Source organism: Agelaius tricolor, unplaced genomic scaffold (assembly GCF_023055355.1).
Source record: "Agelaius tricolor isolate 1412-34295 unplaced genomic scaffold, bAgeTri1.0.p SCAF_14, whole genome shotgun sequence".
NCBI lineage: Eukaryota > Metazoa > Chordata > Aves > Passeriformes > Icteridae > Agelaius > Agelaius tricolor.
In genome coordinates, this window is record NW_027269274.1 from 2,384,538 (window position 1) to 2,407,236 (window position 22,699).

At 41.5% G+C, this 22,699-nt stretch overlaps 1 protein-coding gene across 4 annotated transcripts in view; it reads right to left on the minus strand.

Annotated features, from left to right (window-relative positions):
* The window catches only part of LOC139595745 (contactin-6-like), a 131,987-nt gene that overhangs the window by 60,702 nt on the left and 48,586 nt on the right, over nucleotides 1-22,699 (minus strand). For 2 of the 4 annotated variants that reach the window (XM_071439318.1, XM_071439315.1), the window contains 2 exons: nucleotides 18,681-18,856; nucleotides 1,796-1,891 (listed from right to left, as the gene is read on the minus strand). In XM_071439318.1, coding sequence (XP_071295419.1) covers nucleotides 1,796-1,891; nucleotides 18,681-18,856 — 272 coding nt within the window. The remainder of the gene's footprint in view (nucleotides 1-1,795; nucleotides 1,892-18,680; nucleotides 18,857-22,699) is intronic. The other 2 variants (XM_071439316.1, XM_071439317.1) reach the window with 2 other exon arrangements.

Below are 22,699 nucleotides of genomic sequence, written 5' to 3' on the forward strand. Positions count from 1 at the left end.
AGAAGGATTGAGGGTTGCTGGGAGCAGGGCATGGGAAACTGCAGCTCCTGTGGATGTGTGGTCACTGCTGCCAAAAGCAGAATGTGAGTCATCCAAGAGCTGCTCGTTCTTTAAGGGCAGAACACGACAATTTGGTAACTGTGTCACTGATATTTCCCCTCTGCTAATGAATACTTGCTTTACTGGGGTAAAATTTCCACCTGGATTTACCCCACCCAAAAGGAAGATCCTCAGGGGCTTATGGTGAGCACCCCCAAGTAATTAATCAGAAAATTCCTTTTCATTCCCCATCTGAAGCACTGACAATTCCTATGAAACCTGATCTGGCCCTCCTTTAAACAGGCAGTTCACCTCTCCAGAAGCCCCTTCCAGTCTAGATTGTTCTCTGGTTCTCAGGAAGGGATAAAATCAGGGGTTCAAGAGCAGAACCCAAACCTTCATGACCAATCCAACGTGTCTGATGCAGGATTCAAATGAGGGCACTGGGCAGCAAGCACTAAGGGGAAAGGAGCCTTTCCAGGCAGACCTGGAGTAGTTTTGGTGTAGGAGGAAATGCTGAGGGCTGATTTTCTGCCATTCCATGAGGACCAAGGCCCTGGGATAACCAGGAATGTCAGCAGATCCTTCATGCTGTCCTTGCTGTGTCCCAAGGAATGACAGGTCACATTTATACCTTGGGTTTTAGGGTTTTTTCTGTTCTGTTTTGGTGTGCAGCTTTTAGCTTTATATTAAGTGTTACTGGGACCTTTTCACAGGGTGGTGAAGATAAAACAATCCTGTTCTAGCTGGGGACAATCTCTTCAAACTTCAGGCCCAAAGCATAAACAACATGAAAAGAGGAGGGTGAATCTTCATCATTTGAAGCTATTAATTGGACAGTTGGCTTCTGTATGCAAATGGACTAAAACTTAGAAAAATGTGAGATCTTGTGACCAAGCCCTATTTTGCTTCCATCTTGGAGACACCTGGGCAGAGCCACAGCTGTGACTTGGGTACTGCCAGGGTGTGGCCTTTGAAGGCCCTTCAATAAATATCCACTTTATTCCTCTTCACTCCATCTAGCCTCTGTTCCAGCTCCTTAAGGCATCATTACTCCCTGATGTAATAATAAAATAATAAAAACAATTAAATAAAGTAAAAATAAAGCAAAAATAAAGTAAAAATAAAATGAAAAGAAAATAATAATAATAAAATAATAAAATAATGAAATAATAAACCTAAAATAATATAAATAAAATAATAAAAACAATTAAATAAGATAAAAGAAAAATAAAATAAAATGAAAATAAAATAATAATAATAAAAATAAAAAATAATAATGAAATAATAAACCTAAAATAATATAAATAAAATAATAATAAAAATGGGAAATAATCAATATCAACAAAATAATAAAATAAAAATTTAAAATAATAAATAATAAAAATAAAAATGAAAAATAAAAATAATACAAAAGAATAAATATAAATAAAATTAATATAATAAAAATAAATTAGAATAATAATGAAATAATACAATAATAAGAATAAAATAATAATAAAATAATAGGAAATAATACCTATCAATAAAATAATAAAATGAAAATTTAAAATACTAAAATAATAATAGAAATAATAATAAAATAATTTTAAAAGGCCCTGAAAAAGCATGAACCCAGCATCTTTTGAAGGAACAAAATCCAAATTTGTCGTTAACCCCAGTAATTGCTGCAGGAGCAAATTCCAGTGCTACTCCCCCAGGGAACTCTGCTCCTCCTGAGGCAGAGCAGGGGCTGCTCGGGCCGTGCCCATCGTACCTCCATGGTGGGGGGGAGTTCCACAGAGCAGCACCACTCCTTGGCCCTCTCTCACTGACACCGGGCTTCTCGCTCTCGTCTCGAAGTTTTCCAGGTCTTGAGGGAGAAGGAGAAAACAAGGCCTGGTTATTGTCCATCAGAGTTATTCCCAACTGCATCCCAATTTATCCAATTTATTAACTCAGGAACAGACACATATTGGACAGCAGAATTTAATTTCATGGAGAAATTGTATGCAAGGATAGCTTGTCCAAGCTGATATAGCGGAATTACAGGATCATTAAGGTTGGAAAAGACCTCCCAGATCCTCCAATCCAACAATTACTGAGTCCTTTGGCATTCACAAAATATTTATTCCTACAGCATTTCTACTGCAACTTTGGGAATTTGTGTTTACAATTTCTATTTGCAAAGCCAGTCTATTATTCCACTGCTTTTTCCAGCATCATTTTTTGGATTTGCAGGACTTAATCTACATGAGTTTGAAAAAAAATGCATTTTGTTGTGTTTCCTTTTCTATAGAAATAGAGAACAGCTGTGTTCTATATATACAAGTGATAATTAAAGATCAGCAGGACTCCCACAGAGTGTAGGTTTAAATGATGATAAAAATATGTTGTTTTCTTTAAGATTCTGGGCTGGCCCAAACTGGCTGCAGTGCTTGGATATGTTTTAATTGCCTTGAGCTTTAGCACTGGTTTTAGAGGGGAGGAAGAGAGGACTTCCAGTGGGAAATCTCCTGTCCATGCCCATCTCCCCATGTCCCAGGTGATTTTTATGGCTCTTAATGTCTATTTTTCAATCTGCTGCTTCCTCATGTTTCACTGAGATGCTGAAGAATTATCAGCTTGGTTCCTGTTAATTCAATTACAAAACATGACACAATAGATGTGCTTAAAAAAAAAAAAAAAAGATTATTTACTTTTTGTTCCAGTTCTCATCCTAATGAGAAGCCTTCCCATGTTCTTAGAGCCATTGGGGAAACGATTGCTCGAAACTCATTCAAAATATGCTTTAATACAATAAATATCAGCTTCCCCTTAAACCTCTTTATACCACAGAGCTGTAAACTGCCTGCCCTAAGCTCATTTTATTTACCTTGCTGCAGATTCTTGTTTCAAACAATTGTTCCATTTTTCATCAGCTGAACACCAACCCGAGCCAGAGTTCAATAGAGAGAAACAGCCCTCGTTGGTCAGAGCAATAACGATTACTACCTGTACAGCCTCAGCTATTTATGTCAATATATCAATTTTCTCCCCCTTAGCTGAACTTTCCACAGTTAATTTTTCTTTTCCTCCTCTTCATCTCCTGGATATTGGTCTCCTATGAAGACATTGTCTGCTCAGAGGGGGCTGGATTGAATTAAGCACCTGTAGCACCTCCTCGTGCTGTCATAGCACAATAGATGGGGGCTGTCAATACGCAGGGAAAGGGTTTTAAACTCTGATGTTCTTTTAATTGCCTGCTGGCTACAGCTCTGCCTTGGATTATGGGTAGTCCAAGGGGGAATAAAACACAAGAAAGGCCAAGAAAAATAGAAAAAAAAAAATCATTTATTTAGTTGTATTCCATCCTCTGATTCTAAATAAAAGAGAAAATAGTGGATGGGTGTAATATGGTTAATAAGAGTTTGGCTTCTTCAGTCTCTGAATTTGTGGAATTTATTTACTCATTTTGAAAATTGGAAATTTATTTACTCATTTGAATTTATTTACTCATTTTGAAAATTCCATCTGAGAAATTTTACCCCATTTTCTTTCTTTCCTGGAAATTGTTTTCTGAGAAGAAAAAGGCCAGCACCAAATATGTGTGTGGAAAAGTGGTCCCTGGAATTCCTGTCAAGATTTGCTTGGGGTGCCTGCTCTGAGGCTTTGTGCCCGGGGACAAGGAGGGAAAAGATCCTCAAATTCCCATATTTATGATATTAAATTTAAAAAATATATTAGAAAGGTGCAAAAATTCAGATTTTTTTAGGGTTCAGGCACTAATAACAAAAATGGCCACAGTTCCCTTTCCTATCTCTTTCCTTCAGCTGCTAATACAAAACAAATTGCAATTTCTACTTAAAAATAGAGTTAACCCCGCAAAAAAACTCTGGGGCAGTATGGAAAATCTTTGCACTCTAAGGAATTCTTCCCAACATTTTCACTGTGAGAAATCAGCTTTTTTTTTTTTTTCCTGAGAACAAAATTTCAGTTGTTATGAGACATCCGAGAAAGGAGGGAGAAAAAATAAAGGAAGCGCAGTGCAGCAGGAGGGAAAGGTTTTCCTGACAATTGAGAATTAACTGTGTAATACCTCGCTCTGAAATGGGAATAGATTTTGGAAAGTAATGAGCTGCTAGTAGCAATTTTTAGTTTAATGACACAATATGTCATGTTATCAGTTTTACTCTCATTTTAGGTGCTGTGTCACCTGTCCGTGTCTCTCCATTAAAACCGTGACGAGTGGCCCTGACTGGAATAATTAAAAGAAGCAGGAGGATGAGATCCCTTAGGGATCTGCTGTTTTGCAGGGAGCAGGACTATTTTTGATTGTCCAATGGAATCATGGAATGCTCTGGGTTGGGAGGGACTTTGAAGCTCATCCAGCCCCACCCCTGAGGCACCTTCCACCACCCCAGGCTGCTCCAAGGCCCTTCCAGCCTGGCCTTGGGCACTGCCAGGGATCCAGGGGCAGCCACAATTTCTCTGGGCACCTTTGCCAGGGCCTCCCCACCCTGCCAGGGAACGATTTTTTCCCAATATTCCATCTATACCCACTCCCTTTCAGCTGAATCCATGTGGGGAAGAAGTTGGCTGTGCCTTTTCAATCTCCACTTTTCAACCTTGAGGATCAAAATCCACAGGCAGGAGTTGGGGCTCTTTCATGGCCTGTTTGTAGCTTTGCTGTGCAAAGCAACTTGGATTTTCCAGTGAGGGAGAGGAGATTTCCATCCCTTTATGCTTATTAATCATAGGTATAAAAAAGCAGCTGTGGAGGCACATAAATCATCATTTAATCTCTTCATCTCACCCATGACAGGGACAAATATGCAATGTCCTTATTTAACCCAATTTTTAAAGGCCTTTAGGAAAAGACATTTTCTTTAAACAATTCATTGCACTGCTTAACTCCGAGATCTTCATCACTCTGCATCCTTTAGAAACCCTCACCTCCCCAAAATTTCACAGGCCAAACCAGAAATGATCTTTTGCTTTGATTGATTTTGATAGATAACTGTACAAAGTGAATTTATTCAGTGCCTTTTTCTGTAATAAAGAATCATTGAAGAACAAAAGAATGGGGTTCTGAAAACCTCTGAAACCAAACCCCTGAAAGGGCAAACCAAGGCAAAATAGATGAAGAGAATTCATTAGGAGAGTCAGTGTTGCTTCTGTTTTCATCTTTATTGGACTCTTCCTGCAGGCAGGAATCATCTCCCATGGAATATTGTGACAGCTCATTCAAATGGGTTCAATAATGAGCTATAAAATAATCCACTTTTGCTTTGCAGTCCAGGTGGATGAGAGAGAGAAGAGGTGGACCCTCAGAAATAATGTTTGTCTTTGCCACAGAGATTTCTCCATCTATTGCCCAACCTATGGGGCTGCATTTTCGATGACTTATTGCAATTTGAAATGTGATAAGTGTATACATATAGCAAAAAGAAAAAAAAAAAAAACCTGAGGATACAAATGCAGATATTCTACTTTGTTCTTGTTATTCTGAAATTCTGGCTGCTGTCAAAACCCCTTCTCCTTGCCCTGGGTGTTCATTTACACCAGGAGAGCACAAGCACTGTGTTCTTCCAGCTCCTGTTCCCTAGCACAGCTCTATAACGTAACATGACATAACCTAATAAAGCAGAATGTTGCTTGTCAAAAAGAGTATCAACTAAGAAGGCTAAGATCAGGTGTTTGGCACACATTTAGATTGCTAATATGCACTTAGGAATAAGATGACTATTTAACAGATGGTATATTTGCTAACTTCAGTGTTTCTGCAGAGATCTATAAATAAATTATCACCTAGTTCCTACATAATTCCTTTCATTCTTTGTCTGTATTTATCTCACTTGAAGAACAACGAGTTCCCTCACACTCCATTGCTCTCTCAGCCACGAGTTTTAACAAAAAAAACACTTTTCTTTTTTTTTTCCCCTGGATCTGTGCATGTTGGCAGCCTGCTCTTGGTAGAGCAGGATTAATCAGTTGGATGTGATAATGAGGTCGTGGGGGCCAAACAAAATGCTCAGATGCACAAGTGATCCTTCCCAGGGAGGAGTGGGAGTGATGCAAGGACTCAGCTGCCTGTGGCAGGGCCTCATCCATCTCCTGCTGGGAGTGTTGCAGGGCTGAGCGAGGAGGGCTGAGCTCACAGCACCCCAAACATATGGAATTTGGTGGGGTGGGGTCAGGGAAGGGCCTTCTCTGATGGGAGCAGGAACTCTGGGGGTGGAGGAGGCTGCCAGCTCCTCACCGGGAATGGAGGGAGGGGTGGGGAGAAGGAACGGGTCAGGGCATTTTTCACCTGGTGTAACCCAGCTTTACCCTCTGGGGTCCAGGATGTCATCATGGAATCACAGAAGGTTTGGGTTGGTCCACCCCTACCATGGGCAGGGATACCTTCCACTATCCCAGGGTGCTCCAATCTGCCTTTATCCTGATTTATGGCCTGAAAGTCTTCCAGGTAGATTTTAAACAGAATAAAACCAGAGCTTGAGAAGAATATCAGTGTTGAAGAAGAATATCAGTATCATTTTTCACCTTGTGTAACCCAGCTTTACCCTCTGGGGTCCAGGATGTCATCATGGAATCACAGAAGGTTTGGGTTGGAAGGACCTTAAAGCCCATCCCAGTCCACCCCTGCCATGGGCAGGGACACCTTCCACTATCCCAGGGTGCTCCAACCTGCCTTTATCCTGATTAAAATCTTCCAGGTAGATTTTAAACAGAATAAAACCAGAGCTTGAGAAGAATATCAGTGTTGGATGAAGGTGACCATGGGTGTCACTTTGCTGAGCACAAACCTGCCAGTGAGAGAAGCAAACCCAGGCTGGGGAAGGTGTTTGCCTGAAAAAATGGTCTCTGGAGACAGAAATGAAATTGAATTGGTGGACAGAAAACTTTCCTGCTGAAGCAATTCCATTAATTAATAGGTTAATTAATAGGTTCAGCCATACCTTATTTTTTCCTTAATGTTTTAAAGCTGCTAATAATAGAGATAATCATAAATTCCAGAGTGCTTTGGGTTGGAAGCACTAAAAGCCCATCCTGTTCCACCCCCTGCCATGGGCAGGGACACCTTCCACTAGACCAGGCTGCTCCAACTCTAGTTGCTGACTGCTCATTAATATATTTGTTCCAATTTCCCCACCACCACTATTACCCACACATCTGGGGTTTTTGCTTGCTTTATTTTAATATAAAACTGCCTTTCAGGTGTTGGAATAGCAAATTTAACTACACAACAGAGTGAAAGGTCATTTTCCCTGGGATTAGGGAACTGCTTCTTAAATATATTGGATAGGAACAAAAGCCAAATCACAAGCAGCAACTCATTCATTTCAACCTCCCAAATGTGTTTGAAATTCCTGAACCTGCTCAGGGACAGTCCACCCAAATCCATCCATTCCAAACCAGTGCATCCTAAGAAGGGGCATAGAACTTCTCCAAGGAAACCAAGGAAACTTGGGTGTTTTAATATATGAAATTGTTACAGACAATTAGAGAAACTCTAATTTATCACCTTGCATTATTACCACAGTTCATCTGAATTAAAGTGATTTCATGCTTTTGTGAACTTTTGATATTTTTTTTCCCCTCATAAATGTTTTGTCATTACATAATCCCAAATATAATGGCTGTAATTACTTGGTATTGAAATGTGCAATGAATGTTAAGACATGAGGAGTAAGAGCTCCTTACAAATTAGCCACGCTCCTGAGGACAAATCAATACAATTCCTCACATTTCCATGTGCCTGTGTCAAATTGTGATAGATCACTTCTGTTCCCCTTTCTTTCTTCTGTGTCTCCTCTGGCCTGTGATATATTGCAGTGGGAGAGGTGTTCCTGCAGTGATGCAGCACAACAGGAGTTTCCTCACGGGGAAATGGGGTACAAAGCTCAGCACTTTTCCAAGGAAGCTCCTGCTTATGATTTGCTGCAGTATCTCCAGCACTTGTGTTATCAGCTGATAATTAGTTACCTTCCTTTGCTCTGCCTGTAATGAATTAGAGGCCCCATTTGGGGCTGAATTTGGTGCCTGAATCTGAGAATTTAGGTCTGTTATAACTACAGATAATTAAAATGAAGCCTATTGAATCTTTATCTCAAATTCTGGGAGGCCCCATGCTTCCAGATTTTGGGTTTGCTATTTCTTCTCTCACATAAAGGAAGTCCCAAAAAAATTTGGGGTTAAGCCCTTTTAGCTACAGGCTGTTCCTATCCAGACCATCCCAGACTCCTCCTGGACATCAATCCCTGTTCTTTGCTTCTCCTGAGTATTTTTGTACTGAATTGCCTTGAAGGAGGTGAGCACCAATCTCTTGCAGCCTGGATACTACAGGGTGTGTTATGGAAATTTCCTTCTTTCTCCAAATATCTCCCAAAGGAATGGCTAATCTCCTTCCCTCCAACCTCCACTGCAAAGTAAACTCTCTTTTTCAGCTTTCCAAACTGCACTAAACTTGCTGAACAAACCCTCTGACAGTTCCTTTGTCTTGATAATACTGTCAATGCATTAAACTTTCCCCGTCAGCATCTAATCTCAATTTTTTAAATGTTCTAATTGATTTTCTATGAATTCAATTCTGAGATTAAGAGTGGTGTTATCTCTAATTAAGGTGTCTGAAAGCTGCTTAGTATTTCCCATTTCCTGCCTTTTAAATACTTGGATTTTCTCCTCAACACCTGCTGAGTTCCTCTGCTCCATCTGAAGCACTCGTGAGCCTTTAACACTTCAGGTCTGGAAGATTTGGAGCTGAATCAGCCAGGAGCAGCCTGGGCAATGCCCGAGTGTCTCCTTTCACCAGGACAGGTTAAAAATCCACTGGAATTCCCACTTTTGTTCCCATTTCCATCTTAGGGGAGCACTGCACCCCAGAGTGGGTAAAGGGAAAGCTGCCCTGTCCCCCAAAACTCCCTGATGGAGTTGCTGGTCAAAAAGAGAGGGAAAACCACAATCACTGGTCCTGTCCTTAGCTGTGTCATCATCCAAAGACCTCCATCAGTGCTTCCTTATTTAGTTAAATTACTTTGGAGCTTCCAAGGGCAAGGACCTGTAATTTATACTTCAGGATGAACACAGGCCCTGGGTCCTCAATTCAGCTTAAATGATCTGAATGGCCAATCCAGGCACTCATTTTCAAGGTGGGGAACAATAATTTCTGCCACTGTCTGATTGTCTTATTCAATTAAAGAGTGAAAATGCCCTTTACAAAGTAATATCAAGCTTCTCTAGAGGAAAAAAGCGGAAGGTCACAATTAAATTAAACAGGGATGGTGAGGTGAGAGGGGGAAAAACCCTGAGCTGGCTTGATTTTTGTTCATGCACTAACAAACCCAGAGCACAGAAACATATGCTGAGAAGCTGTAGAGCTGGTCTACATCTGGCCTTTGTTATTTTTTTCCCCCTGCTTTTACAGAGTTAGCAGCATAAAATATTAAATTTCTCTTCTGAGCTGAGCACAGGACTTGCTCTGAGCAGTAAGTGTTGACACAGCCGTAGGGCTCCTGCTCCAAAGCCCATCTGCAGGCCAGAGGCACAGCTGAGGAGCTGCCCCTCTCCCAGGGAGGGGCACAGAGGGAATATTTGTTAAATATTTCATATTCCTGAACAGTTTTCTCACTTGTCACGGCGCAGTTCATTTGTCACCTGTCATCACCAGAGTCACTTCGCCGTCTGCAGGAGTTTTCTCCAGATTGGAGAGCTCTTAAAGACAGATTTCTCTCCCTGGGCTGAACCTCAAGGGTCGGATTTCTCCCTGCCACAGCTACACTGATTCTCCTGACTCCCAGGGGAGACAGCCCTGGCTGCTGGGCCAAATGTCCTTTTGGCAGGGAGGTTAATTCTTATCCAAACCCTCTTCTCCCTCATATTTCCCACTGCTCCCACAGAAGCCTGTTTTTACCTATGTGAGATGGTTCAGGAACTTCTCCCTTCCCTCAGACCTTGACCTTGTTGTTAGGGACACAAAGCTGCACCCTGGTCCTGCAGGAAGCACCTCTGGCATCCCTGCCCTGGGTTCTGATGGATACAGGCCCACCTAAGGCAAAGAATTCATTCTATAATGCTTCTACTAACGAAATAGTAATCAAGGCTTGTAATACATTCAATAAAAAATGGCAAGGAAGAGAGGAAAAGTGGAAAGGAAGAGGGGAAAAGTGGCAAGGAAGAGAGGAAAAGTGGCAAGGAAGAGAGGAAAAGTGGCAAGGAAGAGGGGAAAAGTGGCAAGGAAGAGAGGAAAAGTGGCACTGCTCCACACTCAGACACTGCTGATAATGTTTGTGCCTGTTTCAGCCCTTCCCAAATTCCTGCCCAGCCCTTTGGAGATCTTGATCCAGCACAGAATTACTTCTTGTAGAACTACCCTGAGTTACCCCCAGCCCCTTCTTTACCTCCCTCATTCCAGCTGCAAAGCCCTCAAAGAATTCCTTCCAATGGGAATTTCAAGAATTACTCGAGCGATCGATGGAGGGGATTTTTGGATGTGAATCTTGTCAGTGGGATTTCAGGTGTAGGTCACATTATTTGTTCTTGCTGTAGCATTTAGAAATGGATATTTACAGCTCAGTGCATTCTCTGTGCCAGATGTGGTTCTGCTGTTGAGAAAAGCAATGCCTGTGACCTCATTCCTTCACTCCATGAAAAGTCCAAATGTTACACACAATTCCTCCTTCTCCAGTATCAGCTACAGAATAGACAGAATTTTACAGAATTTTATCTGCTGCCTTAAAAGATTACAGAGGATGGACCTCCACTGCAAAAATAACTGATTAATTAATTTCATTATTTTTTAGGAAAAAAAAGCCAATCATTTATTCCAAATAATTCAGTGGTTTTTTTCCCTCGCAAACCTCTACCATAACTTCTTTTGTCACGCCAAAAAATGAACAATCTCATGTGAACATCGTGGATATTTCACTCAATAATGTATTGGAATCTACATCATCTTGTCTGTAATGAAAGGAGAACAGATAAAGTAGCAGATCTAGACTGCAAACATAGACAGGTTTTATGCTTCCCCAGTATTAAATTTTATCAATCAGGATCTATCAGCTCTGGGTCCTGTGGATGCTTTGTTCCCCACCATATCTCAATCACATATATTGCTTTTCCAATACAACTGGCAATGGGTTGATTTAGGATAAACACTCTTAAAGGACCTAAAGAAGAGTAAGTAATATAGAACTAAAAGATAATCTTCAAATACTTCTGTGTTCCCTATTGCTACTTTATCTGCCTGGTTCACTGCCTGTAATGCTCCTTACAACCTCTCTGCAATGTAGATCTCTGTTTCACAGATAAAAAACCTCCTTTTATTATAAAAGTCTAAGGAACTAACCTGGAATAAAGCAGCTTTAACCAAGTGCTGATAGAGCAGAGCCTTGAACACAGTGGTTAAATATTCTGAGAGAGATGTTTAAACCATGGGAGGGGCAGAAAAGTGGAATTTCTGATGTGCCTGGTCTGTTACAATTTAAAATAAACAGGACACTTGGTGTCAATGGACACCACAGGGGCTCTGAGAATGCAGAGGAGACTAAAGGAGGGAATGATGGAGAAAGAGAACCCCCTTCCTTATGGAGATAGCTTCTGGTTTTAAGATTCCAGGCTGTTCTCTGTGTCTCCAGGAATGTCAGGAGATTTGCATAATCCCATTCTTGTGATAGCAGAGTTTTAAAATAGAAGTTCTATTATCACCCTGCCTTGTCCTGTCAGCAGGCAGGTGAAACCCTTCCAGGCTTCCTGCTTCATCACTGCTGAGCAGTGGCTCCTGCTCTTCCTGCAGCCTGTGAGAGGCTCTGTGTGCACAGAATTCTGCAAAGAAATAAATGCTGGGAAGCTCAGCAGGGAGATGAGCTGAGCATGGTGAGGTCTTGCAGTGGTTTTGGTCCTGGAGTGATTAAATTGCATCACTTCAGAGGGATCTCTGCATGTGTTCTGCTCCAAGTGGCCTTGAAGGATGCCCCATGCCCCAGTTTGGGGTGGGTAGAGCAGGACAGTGACCCCTTGGAGACCCCTCCCTGTTGGAACCAGCCTAGAGGAGGCCACCAAGTTGATCAGAGGGCTTCAAGGAGCACTTCTCCTGTGAAGACAGGAGGGAGAGCTGGGGCTGTTACTCCTGGAAATGTCGTATTCCTTCCAACAGTTCTCACCAGGTTTTTCCTGATTTTCTGAAGAAACTCTGTGAAGTAATGGGGCAAAAAAAGAAAACAAGCCTGAGGCTGCTGGGTCTGCTCCATGGAGAGCATCCATTAAGCAAAGGCCTTGGTGTGGTCTCCTGCCACGGGAACTGCTGCAGAGAGAGCTGGAGCATTGGCACAGAGTGTCCATAACAATCAGAAGTGATAAATGAAAGTTCTCTTTCTTTCCACTCCAAGCAGAATTCTGACAAAATACAGGGTTTGTTTTCTGTAACTCATTCTGCTCAGAACCTGGCCCTCAGCTCCCCACACCAGGGAGGGAGGCTGCTGCTGCTGCTGCTGCTGCAGTGATATTGGATTCTACCTGTGCCTAAAAGTCCAAAAGGCAATTTTGAGCTGTGAGACTTTTTAGTGACATGTGGAAGAGATGACAGCAGCACTTCCATCCTCCAGACAGGATCGATCCACAGCAAATGTTCCCACTGCAGGTTGCATTTGTTCCTCACCTGCTGAAGGGAAGACTGGGAGGTGTTGCCAGGATCACCAGGAGGGCTGTGCAGAGTATGCCAAGGAGAAATTTTTGGCTGATTCTCCACTTGTCTGCAGTTCAGATGAGTTTCTGCATCAGAGGAAGTGGGGTTGGAATGAGATGAACTCTTAAGGTCCCTCCCAAACCATTCCAGGATTATATAGAAGGCCACCCTTTTAAAACAGGTGGGGCCAGTGCATTACTCAGCATGTGCAGGGTGGAGAGTGGTGCTAGAATGGGGATAGAGATTGAGAGAATTGGGATTGCTCAGCCTGGAGAAGCCAAGTTCTGGGGTGACCTCATGGTGGCCTTCCAGTGCCTGAAGAGAGCTCCAAGAGAGATGGAGAGAGATTTTGGGAAGGTCCTGGAAGGACAAGACAAGGGGGAATAGCTTCCAAACTGCCAGAGGGCAGGGTTAGGTGAGATATTGGGAAGAAATTCCTCCCTGTGAGGGTGCTGAGGCCCTGGCACAGGGTGCCCAGAGAAGCTGGGGCTGCCCCATCTCTGGAAGTGTCCAAGGCCAGGCTGGATGGGGCTTTGAGCAATCTGGGGTAGTGGAAGGTGGCAGAGGGTGGAACTGGATGAGCTTTAATGTCCCTTCCAACCAGGCCATTCCATGATCCTCTGTAGATAGAGACAATTACCTGACATGCCCCTAAAGGAGAAAAGGGAATTTAGAAAGCCAAGTCAAACTTTTGGGGATGTATTTTTGATTATGAACTTTTCCTGGCACTGGCAAGCTGAGCTCTTCCTGCTCCTCAGTTATCAGCTGGTCATCCCTGAGTGCCTGTTGAGTGCTGAACTGAGCAGTTTATGCCTCCTTTTGAAAAAGAAAGGCACTGCCAGAGTTCATTCCTGCAATCATCTGCCAGGGAGCCTGATCAGCATTCCAGCCCTCGTGTGCTGTGATGAATTAACAATCAGCTTAAAGACCCAGAGAGCTTTACTCCAGGTGGTAGTTACAACAGCTAGCACACCTTTTAATCAAATACAATTGTTACAGAGGGATTTCTGGACACACACAGCACCACAACACAACCCAGCCAGAAGTGTAGGTGCCATTTAGCCTTAAATTCATGCATGTCCAGACTTTGCAAATTCAGCCTATGTGATCCAAGCCTATTGATTTTTCCATTTTCTGTTTTAAAGCATACACTGCCAGTGAAAAGGGTTATGACATCCTGAGGCTGCTGGATTGCTTTGTGATGTTTCTGTAATTTGTGTGCACTCAGAGGTAAATAACACGATGAAGTAATCAGATGAAAAGTGGGCTTTTATGCTGCCTGAGCATCTCCCAGCCAGCCCCTCCAACAGGGCTCTGCTAAAGCTCAGCCTGTCACCATCCAGCAAACACTAAATAGGTTTGATTTGGTTTAATAAATTCCTCCCTGAAACGGTTAAATGCTAATGATGTGCTGTTATTTTTGTGTTTCAGAATGGCAAAAACTCAGTCCAGGAGGAATTATTGCCTCTAATTTGTTATTTCAGCAAAACTGTGTCTTCTGTCTCTGACAAAAAGCACATGGAAGCTCTTGGGAGCTGCAGATTTCATTCCAAGTGCTCCAGCACTGTCACTCTCAGCCACACTGCTGTGAGCACATCACTGGCCAAGAGCAGGGAGGGTGGCAGTGTCAGGAAAATGCTGTTGAGAATAAGCACCAAGCAAAGCCTTTCAGCACCGCTTTGAAAACCAGGAGAATTTGGTTGGAGCCCAAAAACTCCAAGGAGAAATCCTCCCTGGGTCTGTAGCATTGTGGGGAAACTTAAAATGCAGGGTCTAATGGCTCCAATGTGTGCCCTTCTGTGAGGTTCAGGGCAAAGTGACCAATTCTAGGCATGAAATTAGATTCTTGTCCTTGTTTCTCAGAATTTCAGATCTGAGAAATCTGCAATCATCATGACTTTTATCATCAAGGGTAGAATAATTTGACTGAGAATCTAATTTAAGATCCCTAAGCAACAAGATGCTTTCAATTCATACTGAATTTTCTGGGTTTATGCCCTGAATAATTATGAATTAGGTTTGCATTTGATTCCTTTTCATTGTGGAGTCTTTTTTTATTCTGGTTTGTTTAATTGAACTTCTTAATTCTCCTGCATATCCCTTAATGCCTCTGCTATAGATGTGTTTGAGAACTAAAAGAACAAGTAACAGGCCTGGACAGGCTGTTTCATGCAGCCTGTTACAGGGATTTCCCTCAAGACCAGTTGTTTGCACACAGTTATTTTTGCTTAAAACTGAGGAAATAATTAAAGCAAATCCCCTGTGTGCCTTGGGAGAAAGTTCTGGTTGAAGCCATACTGAAGCAGTTTTCCCCAACAGGTTTGTCTTTTTTTTTTTTTAAGGTGTGAAATGCCTTAAACAAAAATGCCTTAGGAAAAATTTCACCACTGAAAGAGTGGCCAAGCTCTGGAACTGGCTGCTCACGGAAGTGATGGCATCCCCATCCTTGAAAGTGTTCAAAAAATGAGTAGATGTGAGATTTTGTGATGTAGTTTATGAGCATGGGGAGATCGGGCAAAGGCTGGACTCGATGATCTCAAAGGTCTTTTCCAACCCTGTTAATTCTGTGATTCAAGATGAAAAAGGCCTCCAGCCTCTGACCTAACACCACCTTATGAGCTGCACCATGGCACTGAGTGCCTCATCCAACCTTTTTTGAACCCCTCTAGGGACAGTGACTCCACCACCCCCCTGGGCAGCCCATTCCAATGCCCAGGCACTCATTCTGTGAAGAACTTTTGCCCAATGTCCAGCCTAAATTTCCCTTGGTGCAGCTTAAAACTGTGTCCTCTACTGATTCTGTGTTGTCATCTTATCACAGGGGTTCCATACTGTTATCTCCTTATCACAAAAGTCCCATAACTTCTTGGTGTGTCACGCAGGCAGCTCCTCAGAGCACTAACTCTTTCTTCTTCACAAAACACCCAACTGACTCCAGTTCTTTTCTCAAGACCACCCCACTCTTTTATAGCATCTTCTTCTCATTGCTTACAGCTGTGGCCTGGTAAAGTCAGGCCTGTTCCTAATCTTTGATAATTGGCCCAGCTGCAACTCCTCAGGGGTAAGATTACTTTCTACACGATCTTTATTTTCTTATATTCTATCCCACTACAATTCTGAGCTGTGGAAAAGCTGAAGGCAAAGCTCTCATGCCCTCATCTCTTCAAGCTGAGTCGGGCCTAGCTCCGAGATGAACCTCCCAAACATTTCACTTCATTTTAGAATGAGCTGAATAGTTCCAGGTGACCTGTGCTGGGTGTCACCACTGAGCTGGCAGGGGAGAAGCCCTGTGGGTGGCAGAACATGACCCCAGCCTGGACAAGGACAAGGACCAGGCCTCTGCTCCCGTGCTTGGCGCTGGCTGCACGAGCCAAGGCCCAATACCAAAGCTTTACAAACTTCCACCCCAACAACTGCAAGAACACACGTGGGCTGCTCCAAATGTGCTGCTGGCAGGGAGCAGGAGATGTGCAGGATTTATAGGGAGCTTTGGAGTTTGTTTATGACAAAACAAGCCTCGTGCAGGAAGCGGGGATGCCAAGGGCCTGCCATCCTAATGCATTTATGTGCTCCCTCTCCCTGCCACTGCCTCTCATTTTCAGCTTGTAGCTTTAATAATCTATGCCGCTGCCTTCTGTACAAAATTCCTCCTGCAGCTTTCCTTTGACAGCTCTGGTTTTAATAGAGGATAAGCACCAAACTCCAGCTGAATCTGAAGACATATTTCTAATCTCGTCCCGCATTTATTTTGCTTCTCGAAGAACTTCCTATCTTGAACACAGGAAAAAAGTATTTTTTATATATTAAGTTGACATGTTGAATGGGTTTCTGGAGGTATCATTAATTCAAGCTCCAACTCAGAGTTAGTTACCTTGTAGTAAAGAGACAAATACACGTAAACCCTGGTACTTGGATAATAGGTTTGATTCAATTCTTTATCAGGGACATTGTAATAATATGCCAGGCATTCCAATCCAGGGAATGGACTGGAATCCCTCCATTTTGTGAAGTGTTGAATGAAAGTGTCATCCCAGCAACGTGCCTGCCTGCCTGGATTTTAAGATATAGCCTGAAGTATTGGTTGAAACAAAGAATTAAATTGGATGGCAACATGAAAATAAGAAACAAGGAAATGTTGACTGTGAAATAAGAGTTTCAAGGTAATTTGTTCCACTATTCCCATCAGGTCATTATGACGTTTTCCATGTACTGTGGGTTTTTTTCCTATTGTAAGACAACTTAAAACTCCCAGTTCTGCAGTGAGGCTGCTAAATTGAACCATTTTCCTGTAAATTTGTGCTTGTCAGTGTAAATAACAGCCTTTGATTTGTCTGTCCTCTCTCTTCTCCATGGGGAAGGTGGTAAATATCTGTCACCACTACTGGAAAAGTGGTGTAGTGCTTGATTATGGGATAAATTTAGGATTCTCTGGTGCTGTTAGAGCTGGAGGACTGGAGCAGGCTGAGGGCTGGGGGCAAACCAGACCCAGCTCTGGGATCTGCTCCCTGCAGGAACTTTGGAAAGTGTTTGGGTGGGGACATAAAGCTTAAATAAAGGAACTGCTTGATATAAAATGCTGAAAAATCACCAGAGCCTTCTTTCTTTCACAGATATTCCTGTTTTTCCTTTCTCCCCCGTGCTTTTTTTTTCAATTTTATTTTTTTTACAGCTTGTTTGTGCCTTCATTTAAGGATGTTACCTTTCCTTAGATCTTGTTCTAGCTCCCTGCCTGGCCTGCCTTGGTTCCTTGGGGATTACAGACTCCATGGACAATTTTGAGGTGGCTGTCTATTCTTGCTCCTTTCTAAAATAGAATTTGTTCCGTCACTAACCAACTTTCACCTCCAAATCTCAAAAAAAATTCCAACACAGGAAGTCTGGCTTAAAAAAATGTTTCAGCAGAAAAAGTGGTAAAATAATGAATCAATTTTTTTTTTTTTTTTTACATTTGACCAGCCCTTGGGAATCAAAGCTGTTTGAGAAATTCAGGGTAAAACATTATTAAATGAGGTACCAGTGATATGCCTTTTGATCAGCTCTGCTGAAAGACACTCTGTGAACCAGCCTGACCTCTGATGTCTCCTTTGTGTAACCCCTGTGACACGAGGTTTGCTATGAGAAATGGAACAAGATTAATAATTAATCCATTTGCTGGTGTCTGAAATAGTGACACAAGGTTGGCTTTAGTCACATGTTTTATTAATGAGCTTTGAAAACAATTGCTTTCTCCCAGCAACAGACTGCTCTGAGCTTTAGGACTGAAAAAAAAAAGAAGGGCTGGAGGGAATATCTGGAGTTTTTTGGCTGTCGCTGTTGTTTCCCCCCCTCCCCAGGGCATTCACAGAACTCGGTCACCGCATCCAAACCTTGTGAAAAAGGTTGTGAAGTTGTGAAGGAGTGAAATGGGGAGCAAAGATGAAATAAACTTTAAATCATCTCAAGACAGACAACGTGCTCGACCTGAGGGAGCTGAAATATGAAATATTTCAGAGAGCAGCTCACACTTTTACACGTTGTGTAAGGAAAAGGAGTGTTTCTTTGGTAATGTAAAAAAAAATAAAAAAAAATCAGTGTGCCAATTAGGGGAACAATGTTTTTGTGTCTCAATTAGGCCTCATTAGCTACAGAAAACTCAAAGCTCAACTTTTTGCAACAATTCCCCCCCCAGCTGTAGCTACCTGTGGGATAACAACAAAACCATTGTCCTAAAAAGTGAGAACACCTTTATTAAGTGAAGATAATTGTGCTCATCTTCCTTGACCTTTCCATTTCCTGAATTTTATTCTGGCTCCCGAGGGCAGCAGCCATCAGATGTCTGCTTTTGTTATTAATATTTACTAGGAACATTTTGGGTTTTTTTAGGAATAAGCAGTGCAGAAGAAAGTCAAACCTTTTGGACAGAATCCCCAATGATCCTTTAATTACCCAATAAATTACAGTCCATGTGCAGAATTAATAGGAAAATAATGCTCTAATAAATATGATCTTCCCAACTTACATGCAAATTGAAGCTTTGCCTTCCTGCTCAGAATTGTTCCAAATGAATTTGTGGCCAAACACTGGTATGTTCCAATATCCTGATTTTTATGTGGGTTATTGATTGCCAAGCTGCCTCCAACCAACCTGTAGTGATAACTCATGGTAAGATCAATATCTGTGCCATTTTGCTTCCACCTTTGAGGGGAAAAAAATCAAATTATGCTTATAATTTACCGAGCCTATTCATATTTATCTTAAATAGTGTGCTGTAGCATACCTGTAATGATAAAAATGTAGTTAAATATCACAAAATTAGATCATTTTTCACACATGACTGCTTCTTACATCAATCATAATGATAGCAATAATGGTATTCTTTGGAAAATCTTTACTTCAGTCACCAGTGTTCGCCCAAATGTCCACAAAAAGTAATTATAACTTATTCAAACAAAGTTATCCATTCAGTCCAGAGGGGGGTTTATACCTTGTCTACAACTACATTATTTTTTATAATATGAATGTGCCTTACAGTCCTTGCAAATGATCAATCGTGAATTTGGCAACCAGAATGCTTTGGAGATGTAGATCAGGAAGGATTGCACTTGAGAGGGCAGAACAGGAGCTGAGAGGGAAGTTTTTATGCAGCAAGTCTGAGACTGATCATTTAATGATGAGAACGCTGCTATTTTAAATCTTCATTTGTCCCCATTAGTCCACTAAGCAGAAAATGGATTGTGTCTGCAACATTACCCAGCTGTTTACAGATGTCAAAATACAATTTCTCTTTCAAAGAAAATAAATATTACGTGTTTCAGGAAGGGAATTTTTGTGGCTTTGCCATTAGTCATGCTAGGGTTGAATTTTCCTTGCTCACGTGGGGGCCAAAGGAAGGATAAAGGACTCAGCCACTGAGGCCTGCAAGTTTTGGGGTTGTTAATGCCACTTTTTAGGTGGTCAGCAATCCTAAAATGACCCAACCAGGTACTCTCTTCTCCTGATTTTATATCAGAGCCATCCCCTTAGCCTTTAGCATTTGTGCTGGTCTCTGGGTGTGATTCCAAGCCCTCCAGTGGGTGGAAGGTTCACACAGAAATTGCCAGTGGCTCACCTTGGGTTCCTGGCAGTGCCCAAGCCAAGGGCAATCATCTCCTTGTTAATTACCTGAATGATCACAGGATACAAATTTTCTATTTCTGCTTATTTGCAGAGCTCCTGGCAGTGAGGGCAGTTTCTCCAGGTAACAAACTGAAGTGAACTCTCATTTATCCCTGGAAATCTGACCTGATACACAGCACAGGATTTCGTCATCCCCTCCCCGCCCTCTCTCCACACACCCACACTGCTCAGGAGCTGGTTTTGTGCTGGGGGATTCCCACACTGAGCTCTGAAATGCAATTCTATGCTCCAAGAACAGGGAGTGCCCTGACCTCCAAGTGAGCACTCGTTGTTTCAAAAGGTAATGACTGATTAAATATGAAATCAATGGAATTCTGTAGGCAAATTCTAATAATGTGAAATCATTTTTTTTTGGGGTTGCTGTCTCCCCTTCCATGGATGCATCCACACTGAAAAATTTGGGTTCAACTCTCAGGAATTCTTCCTACAAATTCCAGCTGATTTTTGGTGTTTCTGTAGCTCCCCTCAATTCCTTTTTGATATTTGCTTTAGTTGGTTTAGGTTTTGCTATTTTAGGGTATTACTGTTAGCATTTTCCCGTATTTCAGGATTTACATATGCTCCAAGTTGTCTGAAGCTTTCCATTTTCTAATCTAAGATATTCTGGTATTTAATTTGCCAGTTCTCTTTAATTTCAGAATCAATCACTGAAATAACTGCTGTCATCATTGCACGGCTCCCAATTAAGATCTATAATTGTTTTTCCAAACAAATGTGAAGACGTTGGCTTAGCTGCTGCAAATGAATTCTTCACAGTATCCCCATAATCATTCTAATCACCATGGTACAATGATTATTAAACTTTGCATATAGATCAGGGGTTCAGCTCCTGGTGTGGCTTTTTCCCTAATTAATATGTTTACATCACTGAAGGAAGCGAATTAATGAATTCATGTGGTAGACAATGATTTAATGACTTTGTGTGTTCTGCAGTGTATTAATACACAGAAATCTGGATAATTATTTTAGGGAATTTTTAACATAAGCCCCTTAAGGCAGAGATCATCGATGTATTTTTTGTGGTTTTTTTTCATGCAACCATTGGAAAATATTTTTCCTCAGTTATGGGAAATACATTCAGGATTGTTTTTCTTTCACCAATTGCTTCAGAACTTAAACTTTAAAAAATTTCCTATGTTCTGATGCTGAATTGATCAGCTCCCTAGGAGCCCAAGGACTGTGAGTGGGGATATGCTCACATGATTTAATAAATTCTCTTTTCAGCATGCTGCTATAATAAAAATATCAACATTTTTATGACTTCATTGTGTTCTATATTTCTTAGATTATTTGCATTCAAATGGAAATGTCCTGCCAAGCCACCTGAGGCTTTGTTGTAATTGGGAAAAGGATTTGCAAAACCCCCCCTTCATGTACAGCACTTCCAGTCAGGAAGAAAATGAGAAGTGTAAAAACTCTTGCCTGTGAACAAGGCAGCAGAGGGTGAAGGAGTTTTAATCCCACCCCAGTTTTGAGGCAGAATCTGCACAGAGCCAAGGAAGAACATTCCAGGGAAAAGGACACAAGGGCAGAGCTGCAATTTCTGTGCCCAGGGTGGATTTTTGGGATTACTGGGAATGGTTCTCCAGCTTGATGCAGTGATTATGAACATATTTGATGTCATTTGCAAGCCTTGTAGACTTTGTGCTCTGTTCCCTCCCTTTCATTTGTGTGCTCCAGTTTTATCCTTGTGCTGCTTGGATTTGGATTGGATTTGAATCTCTTTATCTCCTTGTAGTGCAGCATTCTGTGTTGGGCTGAAATATTAAAATGCTCTTCTAACCAATGCTGCTTATGCTGCCCTTGGATTTATTTATTTATTGGTTCCATTGAGTCCTCCCTGAGAAGATTATGGAGGGGAAAACACCCTCAATTTCCAACTTGTATGAAAATGCAGGACTGTGGGATTGCTCTGGATATTGAATGGAAGTGCAGGAAAAATCAAACAAAAAATGTCAAAATTCTGCTGGAAACGCTGCAGGGTGTTCATGGATAGGCTGGAAGTAAAAAAAAATTATGTACAATTCATTGAGTTGGTGATGAACCCTCTGGTGACTATAACCAAAAAAGCTTAAGTGCAAAAAATGATAAATCTAATTTAAAAATTTGTGTTTATTTACCACCAACATCACACCAGGAAACACCTGGAATAATGTACCTGATATTATAGACAGTTTTGACTTTATAAAAAAGGCATAAGAGATAAAATTATACTTAGCAGAACATTTATATAGATTTCTTAATGGTTTCAGAGATGCTTCCATCCATATTTTTGTTTGCAGTGTAATATGTGTTCTCTGTTACTTCCAAAGGGAAAACTGTGTCTCATTTTTATTACTCAACCCTTCCAACTACATTTCTACACAATTCCTGCACTGTGCTTCTCAGACACACAATATTTTGAGGAGGAGTTGCAAAAAATTCTCACTATTTTTGACAAGTCTATAAGACTAAAAGAGTACCTAGTAAAATCAAATTTTTAGGAAATGCTAAGCATTTTTTTATATTTCAAGAAAAGGCATTTATCAGCATATTTCTTGATGTAAAAACTGCTAAATAGCAAATTAACTGGAATCTAACTTTCTTCCTGTCGGGGTGGTTCTGTATTTCTGAATCAAAGAGAAACCTCCAGCAGTCCTTGCTGTTCTTTGCCATCACTCAGCAGAGGAGATGATTAAAATTTCATACTGGGCTTGATTTATCTAAAATTGTTGGAACTTTAAATATATGGGCTCAATCCTTATCTGACAAAGGCAGCACTCGCTGTGGTGAAATCAAAGACAAGTGAAAAGCTCCCTGTTCCCTCCAAATCGCGGTGTAATTGCAGCAGTGATTGTCTGATAACTTTTAATTGACCTCAGG